We start from the raw sequence: 19,288 nt of genomic DNA on the forward strand, positions 1-19,288 counted from the left end.
GCAGTCACTGCAATTAGTTGTACTATCATAGCATTGAATTACCTCCGAATGGTAACCTCATCCAGTAAGCACTATAGTTTCTAGGTAGCACTGAAGAACCTACATAAGCATGCTAACTTTGCATCCAATGCTGCCGGTATTAAAAACAGTAAAGTTGCCTTAATGGGAGTTAGTTCAGTTGATAATGGTCGGAGTACTTGTACAGAGTTTAGCACATTTTTAGAAGCCACTTAAGAAATAAGAATTGGAGGAAAAAGAGAACAACCACTTGGTCCCAAAATAGAGGAAGAAGTGTGAACTCGAACTTGTAGAACCTCTCTGTGCATAGCTATAAGCTTTCTAGTTATTTTTCATGCATCCTATAATCAAGAGGAACAATAGGTTCGTAATACTTTGAGTCGATGAATATCCCCTTGTCTTTTTTTCCCCGTAGTATTCATTGCTAAAGAAATAGAGAAATGTGGAGAGCGAGAGGTTTCAAGTATATGAGTTCTAAATGCATAGCAACTTGCGAAGAGTTAAAATATAGTGGCATTGGCAGAGCATGTGTTCCTTTGTGTGTGAGAGAGATAAAAACATATTGTGTATATTGTGGATGGAGAAGAGTAAAGCACGCCAACAATGGCAATGAAGACAAAAAGGGGTCATAGCAAAGGGACAATCGATAAAGTACATACAAATTAAGCACGTCTCCGACAAATCACCCAATGCACAATGCATTTTGTCTGCACTTTGGGTGAAACTTGTCATTTGAAGTTTAAACCACTGTATCTCACTACTATGGGAAGAAAAATCCTCATGGACCCCACATGAATACATAAGTTAAATTAGATTTATTCCTTAATCAAACTCCTATTATATACTACTATACATATATATTATATTTTGTTTTTTAGTAGAACAAAAGTTTAGATTAGGAAAAGACACGCACATAGGTCAAAAAAGATTACCAAGCTCAAATAGGGATTAGGTGGGATTATATATCACTTACTAAAACGAGAAACATGATAATCAAACCTAAACCAAGGCTAGTGTCCACCGATGGTTCAATGAGGTGTGCCAGTGCCACTATCATTGGCATCTTTTATCTCTCCGTTTCTATGATTTGCTGTGTTTCAATTCCTACTACTGCTGCCTTTTGTCAGCCTCCTTTATGCACGCTTCACCTTTGCGTGTTCTTTCGTGTTTATATATACCTGATAATTACGTATTCTTATGTGCTCTAATATCAATACTCGGTTAATTATTATTGAGGGAGAATATTTTGACTACCAAAATTTTTTACTACTAACTTACTACTTATCTAATCACCATTGAATCAAAGAGAGAGAATGTTAAAAAGTTTTTGAAGTGAGAGAAAATGCTAATTTAATGGTGATTAGATAGGTAGTAAGTTGGTAGTGAAAAATTTTAGTAGTGAAAATATCCTTCCTCATTATTATGTATATTCTTATGTACTCTAAGATCAATGTAAGGTTAATTATGGTTATGTATCATTATACGTATATTTTATGTAAGTTGTTGCATTAAAAAATTTAGTTCAAATAAAAGATAATTAACAATGGTTAATAAAGCTTATATGGCGCACGCTCAACGTAAAGAGTTTTTTCTTAGTCCAGAAAGACATGTATCTCTATACATACGTGGATAATGGAACAGGCATAATTTATGCCACCTACGTTAGCCCTTTTCTCTTTAGGGGACGTTTGGTTCAGAAATTTTTTTTGGAACAGTAGGGAAATGATATAGATAGAGAAATGATTGGAAAAATAGATAAAGTGACATAGGTAGAAAAATATAAAAAAAAGTTGTTTGGTGGAAAAAAAACTTTACTGGGAAAATTAAGTAGCTTTATGAAATCAACAGTGCATTAAAAGCCAGATAACCGGTTTTCCGAAAAATTCCACCTTCAAATTGGGTTTCTAAACAGTGCGGATATCTATGTTTCTCATAAATCCAAACAAATTGGATAGATGGGTTTTTGGTGAAAAACGTTGAAACAAACATGGTGTTTCTAAAAGCTATACTTGAGAAAGATAGATATCTGCTGAAAAGCTCCCAACCAAACACCACCTTAGTGATTCCTTTTCATTCATTTCGGAGATTGCATGCTGCTAAGTTTATAACAATCTGATGTCTTCATTCTTGATCATGATATTAAGGTAAGATACAACCTTTTTTTCTTTCTTTTTTTCTTTTTCTTTCCAATTTTTAGTGTGAAGCAATTTAATTTTTAACTAATTTTTATGTAAATTTTAAAGGGAACTTTTGTGTTCATTTTACATATATTAAATTTATACGATAAGTCTATAACATTAAAAGGTAATCAATTTAACAAATACTATATGGTGGATCCAAAGTAAAAATCTATGATTTGCTTGATGGAAAAAACGCACAAATTACAATTAATAATTTTATAACACATACATGCAAAAATAGTTAAATACCATTTTATATTAAATTTATTTATAATTAGTGTAACATTACATTGACAGTTTTATACATAAATTAATTCAAATTGTAATAGATTTACATAACAGTTTTTGTGTGTATATGTGTGTGTTTCAAATTCTTAATTGCAGTACTGTTGATGCTTATAGTTTATTCATAACGATAATAATAATGTAAACGGCTAAACGCTATGTGTTAAATCATTCAGCGCTCGTTTGTTAGCAGGATTTTTTTTTGTTTTTCCGGAATTTTTTGGTTAGGTAAATAAGAATGCATTGTTTGGTACAGAATTTTTAAAATTTTCTCGAGAATCTGATTTTTCCGGGATTTTTTTTTGTGTGTAATTTTTTTTGAAAAAACCATCTAGGAATACCATTCATAAGGTGGTATTTTAAGATTTCTATAGCAAAGGAAAATTTAATACAACTAAACACAACATTAACAAAATTAACTCAATATTTTTGGGAATATGTTAGTCTACCAAACAATTTTTTTGTAACATTTCCAAAAAACTTATTTTCTCATCATTTTTTTGATAATCGTGATTTTCGGATAAAAGAAATTTCTCCAATACCAAACGTCCCGAGTGTATGGTATATAGGAAAATTTAAGATTTTCCGAAAAGCGATATTGGGTATCTGGTTTATCCAAGTTTGATACAAGGGAGTGTAAAAAATTTCGTGGGAAAATTACAATTCCAAGATTTTGCTTTATACACAAAAATCTCAAATTAAAATATCATTGAATATGTAGTATTTTAGAAATCTTATATGGTGAAAAAATGTTCACTGATTTTTTCAGACAAAAAACCCTCCCTGCTTTTCGAATCTCACCAATTTTTCTTTCTCAAATTTTCTCGTGTTTTGCTTTAAATCAATAAATTAACAAAAAGCATAAGATTGAGATAGGGCAAAAAATGTTATACAAGTGTTTGGGAGCTCAAAGGATAAGAAGATTCCAGAAAGCTAAGAGCCATTGCAATGTTATGATCCTCTGTCTCGTCCTTACCATTGTTGTCCTATGTAGTACTATCGGTGCGAGCAATTTTGACATGTGGAAGTAGGATTTCATCGACATTTGCAACCACTCCCACTCACGCAAGCTACTTGAGCCTCAACGCATTCTTGGTGAGCTTCATTTATGACATCGTCTTCATCTTCGTCCTCGTCTTCCTCGAGTTGAGATAGAGAGAAGAAGAAAATTGAGGCTGAATTAAAAAAAAAACTTAAGGTTAATTTTATAAATTCGGTCCATATTTCCAGCAATATTTTACAATCAACCAAACATAGAATCAAAAATTTGACCCAATATTCCAAAAAAAAAATTGGTCTATCAAATAGCTTTTTGGTAATGTTCCCGGCAAATTTGTTTTCTCACCATATTCCTAAAAATCATGATTCCTCGATAAAAAAAATTCCTCTACCAAATACCCCCTTAAAGTAATATAATCTCTTGAAATATTATATTAAAGCAGTTATATTTATAAATTTTTTATTTACAAACTCTTATAAACTACGTTATATTTTATCAGTCAAACACTCTTAAATAAACTCTTACCGATAAAATATAATATAATTTATAAATTTATAAAAAAAATTGTTAATATAATTCTCCTCATTTCCAGCACAGTGTGACGAGGAGATGGAATGAATAATAATGATTAGGAATTCATTTCAGTCAGGTAACTGAGCAAATAGCATGGCGTTCACTACTTTGCTGGTCAAACCTGGCATTCAAACCATTCGTACAATTTTGCATATTGATATGACATTTTAATTAAAACAAAAAGTAATTTTGAGCCTAAAATAAAAGTAAATAAATGGGCAATGATTTTCTCCATATCCACAAGTGAGAAAAAGTCTTTCGTGTTTTTTTTATTTTATTTTTTAAAAAAATGATGTTCCTACCATTTTGTTTTAGTAGGAGATAAATTTTTGATTCCTATAAAATAAAAAAAGTTTTTCCCTAAATATAAACGCTTAAAATTAGGAGAGTTAGGGATGAACCAATTAGACAAATGATTTATCCTGAATGAATCACAAACAATAACATATGTCTTATCTCCATGCAATTGCTTAAATTCTTAATTTTTACTTACAATAACCTTCTTTTCTTCTTTAACTCTAAAACAGAGTACATTTTGTTTTTGTTTTTCCCTATGATATACCACAAGCACCTTCCTCATTCTCTAGCCGATATAAAAAGCTCCTATAATACCACACACGCTCTTCCCATTTCAATAGCACGAGATATTAAACTCTCAAAGATTTAGGTGCACTCATGAAGGAGAGCTGTGTTTGGTTTCAATTACTCTTTCTTATGGCTAAATTGAGTTTCGAATAGCTTCAATTTGATGTGATGTCGAAGGAGTATACAACACCACTAGCAATTTGTTTATGTTGTAGACGAATCCAAAAATACAAGAAGACGGAGAGGTAACCAATTTTATTTATGAGAAAAATGTCTCATGTAATATGAGATAAAATTATCTTCAATAATCCTAAAATAACTTCTATTGAGAATTGCAAAAGATAATTTTATTTTACAATACATGAGAAACGTTAATTCTTTTATCTAAGCTGGTGGTGTTGATTATATCCAAGTGCAGTGTTCAATTAAAAAAAAAAATAGTAAACTACTGGTATATTAGGTTATTACGTGCTTGCTTGCATCCTCATATTTTTAGTTTCTATTCTCCTTATAAGTATTGAAAAAAGTTCTTATAATAAAAAGTTTTTTTTTATAATAAAAAAAAGACAAAAACCAAAAGTTCCTAGGAGAAAAAAAAATTAAAACTCTTAGCAGTTTTTCTTGAATTGTGTGCTTTTTTTTTGAAATGAAAAGCCATAAATATATATATATATATATATATATATATATAAATATATATATATATATATATATATATATACAGAGAGAGACTTTTGTTGAAATATGTGCTTTTAAGTAACCTTTAAGCTAAAAAAAATTTGTAATCACCAAACAGCTTTTAGCTTTGTTTTTTAAGCTTTAACTTAAAAGTAGCTTCAAAAATTACTTTAGATAACTTTATCTAATATCCACCAGAATATACACATAAAAGTGTATGGGGACCATTTTTTTTTTCTCTTATCTTTAGGGGTGGAAAACAAACCAGAGACCTTTGGCTTGGCTCGTGAAGACTTGAGCTTACATGCTTAAAATTGGTTGTTGAAAGCAGTCTTGGACTTGTATCAATGCTCATTTAATAAAAATGCTTCAAGCTCTAATTCAAAAGCTCGGCCTTAGACCCTCTCAGGCTGACCTAGTATATTAATTTTTAATTTTATTTTATATTTTTTATACTACTTGTAATAGCCCTCTCTCCTCAATCCATTTCACCCCATTTTAATTGTTAAACAGACTTTTTGAATGATTTTGTTCTATATTATGCTGTTTGGATATACATTGAATTTATGAAAATTTATGAAATTACTAGTGTTGTTGATTATATATTCTGTTTAGATAAATTTTCGTTGTCTTTTTTTTTTAAACAGGCTAAATCAGAATTTTAAATTTTGTAAATAAGACAGGTCACAGGCCGATAATTATATTCATAACAGGTAATAGGCTTGGTCAAGCTAACCCATTTAAACACAGACTTAGCATTTTAATACCAAAGTTCGGCTCGACTCAGCCTGTTAACACCCATACTTATCTTCATATGGATCTCACACACTATTTTGTGTGTATTTTGTTTAACATTAGATAAAATTATCTAAAATAACTTTAAAAACTTTAAAAAAATATAAAAGAATTTAATTGACATAAACGATCAACGTAAAGGAGTTTTATACTCATATTTGTTAGTATTTTGACATATTATTATCTCATTTTATCAATAATTCAAATAACAGTAATGAATAATAATATCAGAAAATATTAGTGGATGTTAATATAAAACTCACTTACGTTAATAATGCATATATACCAAATAAATTCTATATAAAAATACTATAATTAAATTATGATGTATTATTAATAAAAAACAATTATTATGTCATCTGATTTTATATTGAAACCTAATTTAATGAATTCTGACTATGTTTATATATAGAGCTTTATTAATCTCATGCAATAGGAGAGAACTCTCTCATGCAATAGAGATAATCATGTGTGGGACCCATCCACTATTGGAAAAAAAAAGAATAAAAAAGTAATACGGAAATCGATGTATGTGTAGGAGAGAAAAATTTTCTCCTAGAACATAAGAGTATATTTTTCCTTATATATAATCACATAAAATGTCAAACTCTTGAAATATTATGACCACTTCTCGTGATCAGAAACAAATTAATTTGAATCTTCAATGCATTGAACTTACATATGGGCAGATCATCTTACACCAGTGTAAGAATAATAAGTCTTACACCAAATCTTAACTATTAATTTTTTGCATCTAACGGTTAAGATTTATTAGGTCTCACTCATTAATTAATTTTTAATTCCCAATAAATCTTAGCCGTTAGATATACGGAAATCAACGATTAAGATTTGGTGTAAGACTTATTATTCTTACACCGGTGTAAGATGATCCTATCATATATATATATATATATATATATATATATATGAGAAGGATCCTATGTGTAGCTATGGGTTAGACATAATGTAGTTTGTGAGAGTTTGGGCTATGGGTTAGACATAATGTAGTTTGTGAGAGTTTGGGCTGTGGGTTAGACATAATGTAGTTTGTGAGAGTTTGTAAATAAAAGATTTGTAAATATAACTTTTCTCATATATATATATATATATATATATATATATATATATATATATGTTAGACTTAGTATAGTTAGTTACAAGACTCAATATATCAGCGCACAAGACTCAAGTCAAGCCCACAGCTACTACTCAAGGCTTAGTATAGTTAGTTCATTCAATGCCACCTGGCTTTTCTGTTAATGCCACCTGGCCATTCTGTTTTTACAGCTGTAGAGTAGTTAGTTGAGTTTCATTTTCAGTTATTCTCTTTGGTTGTAATCCTCTATTTCTGATGCAGAGTAACAATGTATATAAGAGATGCTAATGCATAAATGCAAAGTAAAATTCATTTTATCAGAAAATATGAACTCCAATATGGTATCGAGCTTTGAAAAGGGGCTCTGATAACCGCGCTTTTATTTTTCCGCTGTGATTACTTGAATCCTTGAAACATTTCTTTCTTTTGTTGTTGATTTCTTCATTTCAATCATCAACAATGGCAAACCTGAATCTGATTGCAGAGCATATCACAAATTTGTCCAATACTTACTTTTTGCACCCTAACGAAAGTCCATCCTTGGTTCTGGTATCACCTCCATTATCAGGGCAAAATTATCACGCATGGCGTCGAGCCATGACTGTAGCGTTGATATCCAAGAAAAATTTGAGTTTCGTTGATGGCTCCATTGAAGCACCTTTACCAATAGATTCGATTTTTCCTCTATGGCAGCGTTGTAATACGATGGTCCTAGCATGGATTCATCGATCAATATCAGAAACCATTGCTTAGTCCATTATCTGGATTGAACGAGCTTACGATGTCTGGAGAGATTTGCAAGATCGTTTTGCTCAATCCGATATATTCGAGTTTTAGATCTGCAGGAAGATTTGTTCAAACTGCAGCAAGGTGATAGGAGTGTAAGTGAATACTTCACTCAATTGAAGATCCTTTGGGATGAACTTGAGAACCTGAGGCCACTGCCAAGCTGTAGATGCGATATTACTTGTACTTGTGGAGTTGTTACACTTCCAAGAACATACAGAGAAAGTGATTACGTGATCAGATTTTTAAGAGGCTTGAATGATCAATATGCACAGGTGAGATCACAAATTATGTTAATTGATCCCCTTCCAAATGTGAATCTAGTTTTCTCCATGGTAAGTCAGCAAGAAAGACAGTTACAAGGAGGAAATGTTCATGAATCATCTACAGCTACAACTAATGCATTTGCTAATTCTGCTACTCAAGTTTTCCATAGAGCAGACACTTATGGACGAGGACGTGGTCGTAGCAATATCTTTGGAAGAGGACCAAAATATGGTGGTAAGCTCTGCACGCACTGTGGCCGGACAAACCACACTGTGGAAACCTTCTTTCATAAGCATGGTTTTTCACCAGGATACAGAAGTAGATTCAATCATAATGCTCATTATATTGAAGTCTCAGATGAGGGCATTAACCAAGAAAATTCTCAACAAGCCACAAACAATCCTCCAACCTTATCACATGACCAATACCAACAAATACTAAACCTCCTACAAACACAAACACAAGATACCAATATCAATGCACATTCCTCAAACCTTGTCCAAGTTTCTGCCGCACAGGTAGAAGCAAACACATCCAATCTTATGAACCAACCAAGTAAATCTCAAATCAAGTGGCTTCTTGATACAGGAGCCACTGATCAAATATCTCATGAATTATCTGAATTTTCATTCCTACAAAAAATCAAACCCATTTCTGTTATATTACCAGATGGCCACCATGTGTTGGCAACACATTCTGGAACAATTCACCTTTCTCCTCATTTAATCCTTTCAAATGTATTATATGTTCCTAATTTTTCTATTAATTTGGTTTCTGTTAGCAAACTCTTGCAGAATACCAATTTTTCATGGTTCTTCTTGTTTTCTACAACAGCCTCATACCATAATGATGACTGGTTTAGCTGAGCAACAAAATAGTCTATATGTGATAGTCTCTGAAGACACCAAAAGACCAAACCATTAAGCAGGTACCCACTGCAATGTTGTCTCGAAGTCAAATAATAGTGAGAAAGCTGCAATCTTATGGCATCGTCGACTTGGTCATGTTTCTCAACAAATAATGCAGCAGATGTCCACTTGTTTTTCATATATTTCTTGTAAAAATTCTATAAACCCTCGTGATGTATGTTTCCTTGCCAAACAGAAGAAATTACCATTTGTACCTAGCCATACAAAATCAAATAAACCATTTGACTTACTGCATGCTGATATTTGGGGGCCATGCTCCTTGCCTTCAATTCATGGTGAAAAATATTTTTTAACATTAGTGGACGATTTCTCAAAGTTCACTTGGGTAATCCTTATGAAAGCTAAAAGCGAAACTCGACAGCATATCCATAACTTTGTTGCCCTTATTGAAAACCAATTTAACACCTCCCTCAAAGTCATTAGAAGTGACAATGGCAGTGAGTTCCTAATGAAAGATTTTTACCTTAGCAAAGGTATTATTCATCAAACCACATGTGTAGAAACACCACAACAAAATGGTCTTGTGGAGAGGAAACATCAGCACTTACTGAATGTGGCTCGTTCCCTCTTCTTTCAAGCCAAGCTCCCATTATCTCTCTGGCCATATACCATTTTACATGCCACCCACATCATTAACTGATTATCTACACCCTTACTGGACCATTTAACCCTGTACCAAACCTTATATGGCACCCCACCCACTTTTGATCATTTACGTGTATTTGGTTGCTTATGTTTTGCTTCAACCATATCTGCCCATCGTTCAAAATTATCACCTAGATCCGACAAATGTGCTTTCATTGGTTATAACCCAGGAACTAAAGATTACACTGTAATGACTTACTTACTCATCAAATTCACATTTCACAAAATGTCATATATTTTGAAGAAAATTTTCCCTTTCATGACATTACCACATCTTCCATTTCCACACCTTTACCCACTTATGACCTTCCACCAACCCCTGCTACTCCACCAAATCCTATCGTACCACCTACCATCAATCCTACTACTTAAGTACCAGACATATCATCACCAGCAAATATCATACCAGAAAATCCTCTTCGAAGATCAACCAGGACTAGATAAGCCCCACATTATCTTCAAGACTATCATCTTGGGCTACTTGCTGCACAGACAAATCAGTCTCAGTCAGGTACATCTTCGCTTCCTTCTTCCACCTTATATCCTTTATCTCAAGTTTTATCTTACTCAAAATGTTCTCCCATGTATAAAAATTTTTGCCTTAATGTTTCTGCTAATATTGAGCCTCAAACTTATACCCAAGCCAGTAAACATCCTCAGTGGCTCCAAGCAACGAAATCTGAACTAGCAGCACTTGAGCACAATAAACTTGGTCCCTTGTTGACTTGCCACCTGGTAAGAATCTCATTGGCTGCAAATGAGTTTTTAAAATCAAATACCATGTGGATGGTTCCATAGAAAGGTACAAGGCACGTTTGGTAGCAAAAGGACTCACTCAACTTGAAGGTGTTGACTATTTCGACACATTCTCACCTGTTGCCAAAGTTTCTACCATTTGGGTCCTTCTCTCAGTGGCAGTAGCTAAAGGATGGCATCTTCAACAACTTGATGTGAACAATACCTTCCTTCATGGTGATCTCCATGAGGAAGTGTACATGGTTCCACCTCCTGGATTTCTTTGCTCTCGACCAAATTAGGTTTTCCATCTACAAACGTCCATGTATGGTCTCAAACAAACCAGCCATCAATGGAATTCCAAACTTTCAACTGCACTGTTATCTCTTGGTTACAGCCAATCTACTTCTGATCATTCATTATTTACTGTTTCTCGTGGATCTTCATTTACAGCCTTGGTGGTTTATGTTGATGATCTAGTATTATGTGGCAATGATCTCAATAAAATCACACAAGTCAAAGGCTAATTGGATGCTCAATTTAAAATCAAGGACCTTGGTTCTCTTCGCTATTTCCTTGGCCTAGAAATCTCTCATTCTTCAACTGGTCTTATTATCAATCAAAGGAAATACTCGCTAGAAATTTTAGCAGAAAATGGGTTCCTTGGATCTAAACCAGTCTCCACTCCTATGGATTTTTCTTTAAAGTTGACTTCCAATGATGGCACAGCTCTTGCTGATCGTACTACGTACAGACGATTAATAGGAAAGCTCCTTTATCTCACAACCACTCGCCCAGACATCTTTTTCTCAGTTAATCGTCTCAGTCAATTTGTATCTAAGCCAATGGATATCCCTTTATAAGCAGCTCATCGTGTATAGCGTTACTTGAAAGGATCTCCAGCTGCTGGATTATTCTTCTCTGCATCAAGTGATATCAGCCATCGTGCCTTTGTTGATTCTGATTGGGGCTCATGTCCTGAATCTCAAAATCAATAACAGGTTACTGTGTATACTTAGGAGCTTCATTAGTTTCTTGGCGCTCTAAGAAACAGGCTATTGTATCTCGATCATCTTCTGAGGCCGAATACCGTGCCTTAGCCAATTTAACTTGTGAATTACAGTGGCTACAGTTCCTTCTTCGAGACTTAGGCATCCCCTAGACTCGCCCTGCAGCAGTGTATTGTGACAACAAATCTGCTATTGCTCTTTCCCATAATCCTATATTCCATGAAAGATCAAAGCATATTGAAATCGATTGCCATGTGACTCGTGAGAAAATTCATTCTAGTGTATTGCATTTGTTACCAATTTCATCTGATGCTCAGTTAGCAGACTTCTTTACGAAACCTCTTCCTCCAATGTTGTTTCGGACACTTCTCTCCAAATTGGGTATTCATGACATTCACAGCCTAGTTTGTAAGGAGGGTGTATCAGCGCACAAGACTCAAGTCAAGCCCACAGCTACTACTCAAGGCTTAGTATAGTTAATTCATTCAATGCCACCTGGCCTTTCTGCTTTTTACAGTGGTAGAGTAGTTAGTTGAGTTTCATTTTCAGTTATTCTCTTTGGTTGTAATCCTCTGTTTTTGATGTAGAGTAACAATGTATATAAGAGATGCGAATGCATCAATGCGAAGTAAGATTCATTTTATCAAAAAATATGAACTACAATATATTAGACAGAATTCTTTGACACTGGTGTCAAACTTTGAAATTTGACACCAAATTCTAACCATTGATTTCTACCAATCAATGGTTATCATTTATTACGAATTAAACCAATTAAGTAACTATTAATTTCTAATAAACGATAACCGTTGATTATCAATAGTTAGAATTTGGGGTCAAATTTCAAAGTTTGACACCGGTGTCAAAGGATCTTATCCCTATAAATGATAATCGTTGATTGGTAGAAATCAACGGTTGACACCGGTGTCAAAGGAATTAATTAGTTTATTTCCTAATAAATGATAACTGTTGATTGGTAAAAATCAACGGTTAAGATTTGGTGTCAAATTTTAAAGTTCGACACCTTTGACCATATATATATATATATATATATATATATATATATATATATATATATATATATATATATGAGGGAGGATCCTTTGACACCAGTGTCAAATTTGAAATTTGACACCTCATCTGAGAGCCATTAGATCAAAAAAGATCAACAACTCTGATTTGTAAGCATATGACACCATTGATCTTTTTTGATCTAAGGGCTCTCGGATTAGGTGTCAAATTTTAAGTTTGACACTGGTGTTATACATATATATAGGATCAGGATCATTTGACACCAGTGTCAAATTTTAAATTTGACACCTCATCTGAAAGTCATTAGATCAAAAAAGATCAATGGTGTCATATGCTTGCAAATCAGAGTCGTTGATCTTTTTTGATGTAACGGCTCTCTGATGAGGTGTCAAATTTAAAATTTGACACTGGTGTCAAATGATCCTACCTTATATATATAGATATGGATAGGTTATTCTGTCTACTCTTATTTTGCCTACATTTGTCTACCTCTTTCAATACCGTTAGATTATAATCTCATCCAATAAGGAAGATTTACTATATAAAATAAACTTTTTTACTCCTTTCTCTCTCTCTGCCTCTCATTCTTTCTCTCTCCTCCCCTTTCTCTCTCTTCAATGGCGCTTTATCAATTCATCCAACTCATTTATTGTTATGAGCATTTACATTAAAAAATTGAAAAAGGGGTGTCAAGAAGAAAGAAACTCAGATGCCCTATGTTATGAGATCATGTAGGCATGTTGTAGGCCGTAACATGGAAAGAACATAGATCTTTTCCCCACTTCAAGGTGAAAAATCAATAAAATATGGAGGACAAAATAATCTAAAATCAAAAGAAAAACTCGTATTGGTAAATCACATAGCTTGTGTCGTTTCTCAATTTCTAAATCTCCTCTCTTGATATGATAAATTCACTAATTATTGTAGTCTACAAGTGGCTGTCTATCAAAGAAACTTCTTGTAGCCACAAGTCCACACTCCACAACAAAGAAATTTGCAGGACAACCATATGATTTGAATATTGATAGATAAATAAGCTTATTGGCAACTTGTTTTCTTCTTATGCATAGCTGTAAGTACACAAAAACTTTTTTTTTCTTTCATAATAACAAAGAAACCAAGAGGAGAATATGAACAAATGCCGGACATTTTGACTAGTCGCTGATTATCCATGTTTGGCAATTATTCCATGCTTTACACGAATATTTTCAAAACATATATATATATATATATATATATATATATATATATATATATATATATATATAGAGAGAGAGAGAGAGAGAGAGAGAGAGAGATAGATAGATAGATAGAGAGGGGAAAGATTTTTTGATTCTTAGTTTTATTTTTTTATTTCAGTACTTGATTTTCGTTTATTTAATAGTTATAATTTATTTAAAATTAATAATTAATTATTTGATATAACTCAATAAAATATAATCGTTAGATGAACATAAATCAACAGTTGAGATAGAAAATAAAACTTCTTAATCTTATACCGAAGTCAAATATATATATATATATATATATATATATATATATATATATATATATATATATATATTATTTAAAAGAATAAAACTAATGATACATGTCATTCTTTAATACAGTGGACTCTAATTTAATATATAAGGATGAGTTCTCTTCTATTTATGTTCATTTGCTATATCAGTTAAGATTAAATTTCCAAATGAGATGAGTGGATAGTAATATAGTATAGTCTAAAAAGATTTGAAAAGGAGCAAGGTAAATATTTGAATGGAAAATATTATATGAACGGATCTTTTCAATGTGATCATATGTAAAATAAAAATAAAAATAAAATTTATGAAATTTTTTTACCTAATATTTGTTTGTGAATTTTTTTTATATTATCCATACTTAATGTATGAACTTTCCTATTATACCTCAAGTCAAACTTAATTCCCTTTCTTGAATTTGGGCATATGCTGTATGAACCGTAAAATTGGCATTTAATTTGGAAATGTATCTAGAATTTAGATTTGTATATTAATGTATTTGTTTGAACTTGTTTTTTAGTATATTTTGGCAAATTAGTTTGCATTTACATTTAATACAGCATATGCCAAAAATAATAATTCTACATATAGATTCATTCGTACGTGTTAGTAAATAATATTGTTATTTTTACCAACATAATAATAATAATAATAATAATAATATTGTTATGGACGTCAAAACACAGTACTGTCTCTGCACTGACATCTGGAGCAATGGGCAGCAGGACTTCCTTGCCAGTTTGTTCTTTTCTTTTTATCTGCACAAATATTTTTTACCTTTAATCACCACAGAAATTGTGTATTCAGATTTAATTTAATAAAGAAACCTTAAAGTAACATTTATATATGCAGAGATTTTTTTTTTTTTTTTATTCTTCTAATGAGCTATCTCTTTCTCTCACCGGTTATTGCACCTTTTCCCTTCTTTCTTTTTTTTTCCCTTCTCCAAAAGCTGAATTTGGGAACACATTCTTTCAGTTCTGGGGGCTGAAAACACTGACCATTTACACAAAACCCTTTGTCATTTCACTGTCGCATAAACACACAGCAGCAGCAGTAGCAGCAGCAACAACAACAACACTGTAACTAAAACCTCAGCATCCCATTACAGCATCAACCCTGACCAAGAATCCAACCAAAAATCCACTTCCCAACATGTATTCCATCTCTTTTCCACCCCAATTCTTCTTTAGAATCAGTGTAAAGCTCAGTAAAATAAAATGAAGATAAAAACATAGATAAAAAACAACTGATGAGAAAAAGAAAGTCTATGAAAGAGAAACGAATATGCCATTTTCTATAGCTTGGAAACTCACAGAAGCATTGCTTTTACAGAAAAAAACAGACTCATTTCCTTCACTGTCACAAGTACTCACAACTTGCAAAGCACGTAACTAAGTAAGTAAACTACATTTCTTTCTTCATTACCCATCAGTAAGATTCTTAGCCTCCTGTTTTTCCTACTTACATGCAAGACTACACTATACTACTACTAACTTCACATGCAAAAGATTCCAAACATCACATAAACCCTAGCTAGCTACTCCCCTTGTCACATAAACTTAATAATAAGTAATTAATATTTCTGATATTGCAGGAGATGATTTTATTACCTAAACACATAAAAGTGTGTGAGATTCATATAAAAAAAACATCAACCTCACACATGTGTGGATAGGAGTTAAAATAATCTCCCAGAACATCGGAAACAATAATCACTAATAATAATCAATCACCCTTTTCTCTTTTAATTACCCTAAAAACCAAAACTAACCCACAAACACAACCTATTCAAATCAACTTAACAGATTAAAACTCATGTAAGGGAATGATGAAAATAATGAGGCTCTCTCTCTCTCTCTCTCGGTTACTTTGTTAAGCCATTAATCTTCGGTCTAACCCACGGCGTCGTTTTGATCTTTCACTAGAAGTTGATCGATCCAGCAAAGACTTGAGCGAGTTCTGAAGGAAATGGATTGATTCAATGCTGTGGTCTTTATCAGCAGCAACGATGAGAACGTTGCGTGTTCTTCCTCCTAAAGTTGCCATTTCTGCTTTCAGGGTTTTCAGATGAAGAGACTTTAGGATTTCTATGAGGTCAGGGATGAGGTCGGAGCGGTCCTCGCAGCATAGAGAAGCCTTGAATATCAGCTTCCCGTCTCCTCCGCCGCAGCCGGCGGAGAGGACGGTGATCTCGTCGGTCTCCGATGGAATGGTTTCGAGTTCGGTGATTTCTGATGTTTGTTGCTTCAGCTCTTTCACTCTCTGGACAACCTTTGCAAGAAGTGAAGCCTTATCTGTCTGAACCACACAGACACACACACAAAAAATGTAATAATATTAATATTAATAATATTAGTAAAAAAGCAAAGTGACTTTCCTAAACTCAATTATATGTACTTACAAAGAAACAAACAAACTGGGGTTCCTTTTTTGATCACTCAAAAAAAAAAAGACAAAAATTGAAACTTTGGATTTTATGATGTTCCTTGAGGGTTATTAATTAAGGATCTAAAGACAAATACACATAAAACCAAATTAAGAATTTTGATAAATGATGCAAATATTACATATTTATGAGTATATAAGTGTGCATATATATGTGTATGTTTGAGTAAATATATATATATATATATACCTTAGAGTTACAAGGGAGAAGAGTGCGAAGCTCATCAAGGTGGGAATTGATTCTCTCCCTCCTTCTCTTCTCAGCTTCTTTGTGGTTCTTCATAGCAGCAAGGGCTCTATCCTGTTGGGAGGGTATGTCTGTAATTTCAGAAACCTCCAAGGGGTGATAGTTAGAGGAACTACAAAAGCTGTGTGGTGTATTGTGGAAAAAGGACCCGTTGGTGCGGGAAAGGAATTGGAAGAGTTCAGAGTTTTCCATATCAATTTGCAACATGCTGTTTGTTGTTGATGAAGTGTAGCTATATGTGTGGGGGTAGGGTAATGGTAATAAGAAGGGTGTGAGTTAGTGTGGTACAGTTTCAGTCTTTGTGGTCGTGAACGTGAAGTGATGCTTATGATTGCGCTTTTTGACTGACCCCAAAGGATTCCACTGTGCCTTTGTGGAAATTCAAATCAAAACCTTGGTTGGCCTTTGCTATTGCCTTTCGGTGCCTATTTCTTTCTCTCTCTCTCTCTCTTTGTTTTTTTTTTTTTTAAAAAAAAAATGAATATGTATTTTTTATGATTAGTGTAGTGTGAATGTTAATTATTTTGAGGATAAGATTTGTCAGTTGATTATATTGATGTAATCATTTTACTTGTCTGCCTCTAATTCCATTTCTTTGGTTTACATGTGTCAACATGCAGGGTCCACTTTATGAACACAAATAATCAAAGTGTCTGTATGACATAATTCTTATAATGAGTTTATAATATAAATAAGTATGAATATTCATTTATAAATTTTAGTGTAGGGTCAATGTTATGATAAATTTTAAATTAAACTAAAAGTAAAAACACTCTTTAGTTATTCATTTTAAAAATAAACTAACTTTAGAGAATACCTTACAATTACATTTAGAGCTATCAAAATGGGTTAGCTCGACTCATTAGGCATTAGCTTGTGTGAGCCAAGGCCAAAAAACTTGTAGGGCCAAAATATTTACATTTATGGGAGAGAAAATGAAGAGTCGTTGTTAATCAACTTGATGGAGGAAAAGAAAATGAAGAGAAAGAAATTGATGGATCAACTCTTGCTCTGCTAATCCACTTACTAGATACTAAAAAACAAAAACAAAAAACAAAATTAGAAGAAGAAGAAGAACAAAACCATACCTATGTGAAGAAAAAAAACGAGTAGAAGAAAGAAAAAATTAGAAGAGCTATCAACTATGAAGAAGAAGAAATCGAAAGAGCGTGAAGAAGAAAGCCATGAAAAGAGAAAGAAATTGGGAATTTAGGGTTTGGGTTAAAAAAAAGTGGGCCGACCCATGGTTAACCCCACCCTAACCCAACAGGAATGAGAGTCATTAGGGCTAGGGTAAAAAATGACCTATCACATTTGTGCTAAAAATTGAGGTTATAGGACTGAACCCGTTTTGACAACTCTAAATAAATTTATCATGATACTCTTTTTTTAAGAAGGATAGATTTACTTCTCATTTTTACCAAACGTGATTTCTATATGCATGAAATATATCTTTCCAATTTAATTTTAGTATTCAAGACTATTAATTGCATGAATTCAACATGTGAAATCAAGTCCTCGAAGTTAAACAACTTATCAAATCTTTATTAGCTTCTCTAAAATTTAGTATACATGATGCATGCAAGTAGTGCAACTAAATCAAGAAATTAAAATATATAACAATGCATAAATGTAGAGGGGTTTTTTTGGGAGTTAAAATGGTGGATATTCCCAATTTCCCGTTTCTGATTGAGGAAATCAACTTTGACTATAGGGTCTCATTTCCATGTAGGAGCATGAAAGATCAATCAAAATCATGAGATACGGGAACAATTTCCCATATATATCCGCAGCTCCATAACCCTAGCAGAGATGAAGCTCCTTTACCATTGGACGCCATTAGCTTTACACTTCGGCCCATTATTCTCCACTTGAGTCTCAAGCTTAATTAGATTCATTACCCTTTGGTGGATAATGGATATAGAGCAAGGAACACAACTTCGGTACCACCAGGCCCTCTAAATATGCCCAAATCAGGTTTTCACTTCATGTTTATAGTGCCTAAAGACCCTTCTTATTCGCCCAAAAAAAAAATAAAAATGACCCACATTATACTCTATATTAATTTTATTAATTATGAATCTTAACGTGCGGGGATGTAGCTCAGATGGTAGAGCGCTCGCTTAGCATGCGAGAGGTACGGGGATCGATACCCCGCATCTCCATTGTAAGTGGATAAATTTTCGCTTTTCAAAGATTTTTTCAACATGATTTTACATATTTAGCAATTTGTTTGAATTCAGTATAATCTCATTATTATAGGATATTTCAATTATGCAAACATGTTATTTGGATTTTCCCTCCCTCAAAAGTAAAGTACTGTTGTTTACTTCCACCATTAAATTAACTTTTGAGGGTCAGTTTTAAATTTCTGTATATTGTCCTTATTATAGGATATTTCCAAACCAATAATTTTTTTCAACACTTAACCGTCATGATTTGCTTGAATCCACATGTGA

The 19,288-nt window shown here is 32.9% G+C and overlaps 2 protein-coding genes and 1 non-coding gene across 3 annotated transcripts; 2 read left to right on the forward strand and 1 right to left on the reverse strand.

The window, feature by feature from the left end:
* The first annotated feature begins 7,669 nt into the window (after positions 1–7,669).
* On the forward strand, positions 7,670–10,874 carry LOC133308204 (uncharacterized). Its single transcript, XM_061508809.1, has 4 exons — positions 7,670–7,918; positions 8,056–9,000; positions 10,330–10,549; positions 10,636–10,874. The coding sequence occupies exons 1-4, from the start codon at positions 7,670–7,672 to the stop codon at positions 10,872–10,874; spliced, it is 1,653 nt and encodes a 550-aa protein (XP_061364793.1).
* A 4,553-nt stretch (positions 10,875–15,427) lies between these two features.
* Positions 15,428–17,044, reverse strand: LOC133308215 (transcription factor bHLH106-like). The gene is made up of 2 exons (XM_061508825.1): positions 16,773–17,044; positions 15,428–16,435 (listed from the first exon to the last, which is right to left on the reverse strand). The coding sequence occupies exons 1-2, from the start codon at positions 17,034–17,036 to the stop codon at positions 16,010–16,012; spliced, it is 690 nt and encodes a 229-aa protein (XP_061364809.1). The 5' UTR covers positions 17,037–17,044; the 3' UTR covers positions 15,428–16,009.
* A 1,877-nt stretch (positions 17,045–18,921) lies between these two features.
* TRNAA-AGC (transfer RNA alanine (anticodon AGC)) lies at positions 18,922–18,994 on the forward strand. The gene has a single exon. It is a non-coding gene; the product is annotated as a tRNA-Ala (tRNA).
* Positions 18,995–19,288: the final 294 nt, after the last annotated feature.

The sequence above is a fragment of the Gastrolobium bilobum genome, unplaced genomic scaffold, assembly GCF_033153095.1.
Source record: "Gastrolobium bilobum isolate Gb01-03AN ecotype WA unplaced genomic scaffold, APGP_CSIRO_Gbil_v1 utg19582, whole genome shotgun sequence".
Taxonomy (NCBI): domain Eukaryota; kingdom Viridiplantae; phylum Streptophyta; class Magnoliopsida; order Fabales; family Fabaceae; genus Gastrolobium; species Gastrolobium bilobum.

Coding starts and splice junctions, on each gene's coding strand:
- LOC133308204 (XM_061508809.1), top strand. CDS start 7,670: ATGGCAAACCTGAATCTGATTGCAGAGCATATCACAAATTTGTCCAAT. Junction 7,919..8,055: donor GGCAGCGTTGTAATACGATG/GTCCTAGCATGG, acceptor TTAGATCTGCAG/GAAGATTTGTTCAAACTGCA. Junction 10,550..10,635: donor ACTTGAGCACAATAAACTTG/GTCCCTTGTTGA, acceptor ATGGTTCCATAG/AAAGGTACAAGGCACGTTTG.
- LOC133308215 (XM_061508825.1), bottom strand. CDS start 17,036: ATGTTGCAAATTGATATGGAAAACTCTGAACTCTTCCAATTCCTTTCC. Junction 16,436..16,772: donor TTCTCCCTTGTAACTCTAAG/GTATATATATAT, acceptor TGTGTGGTTCAG/ACAGATAAGGCTTCACTTCT.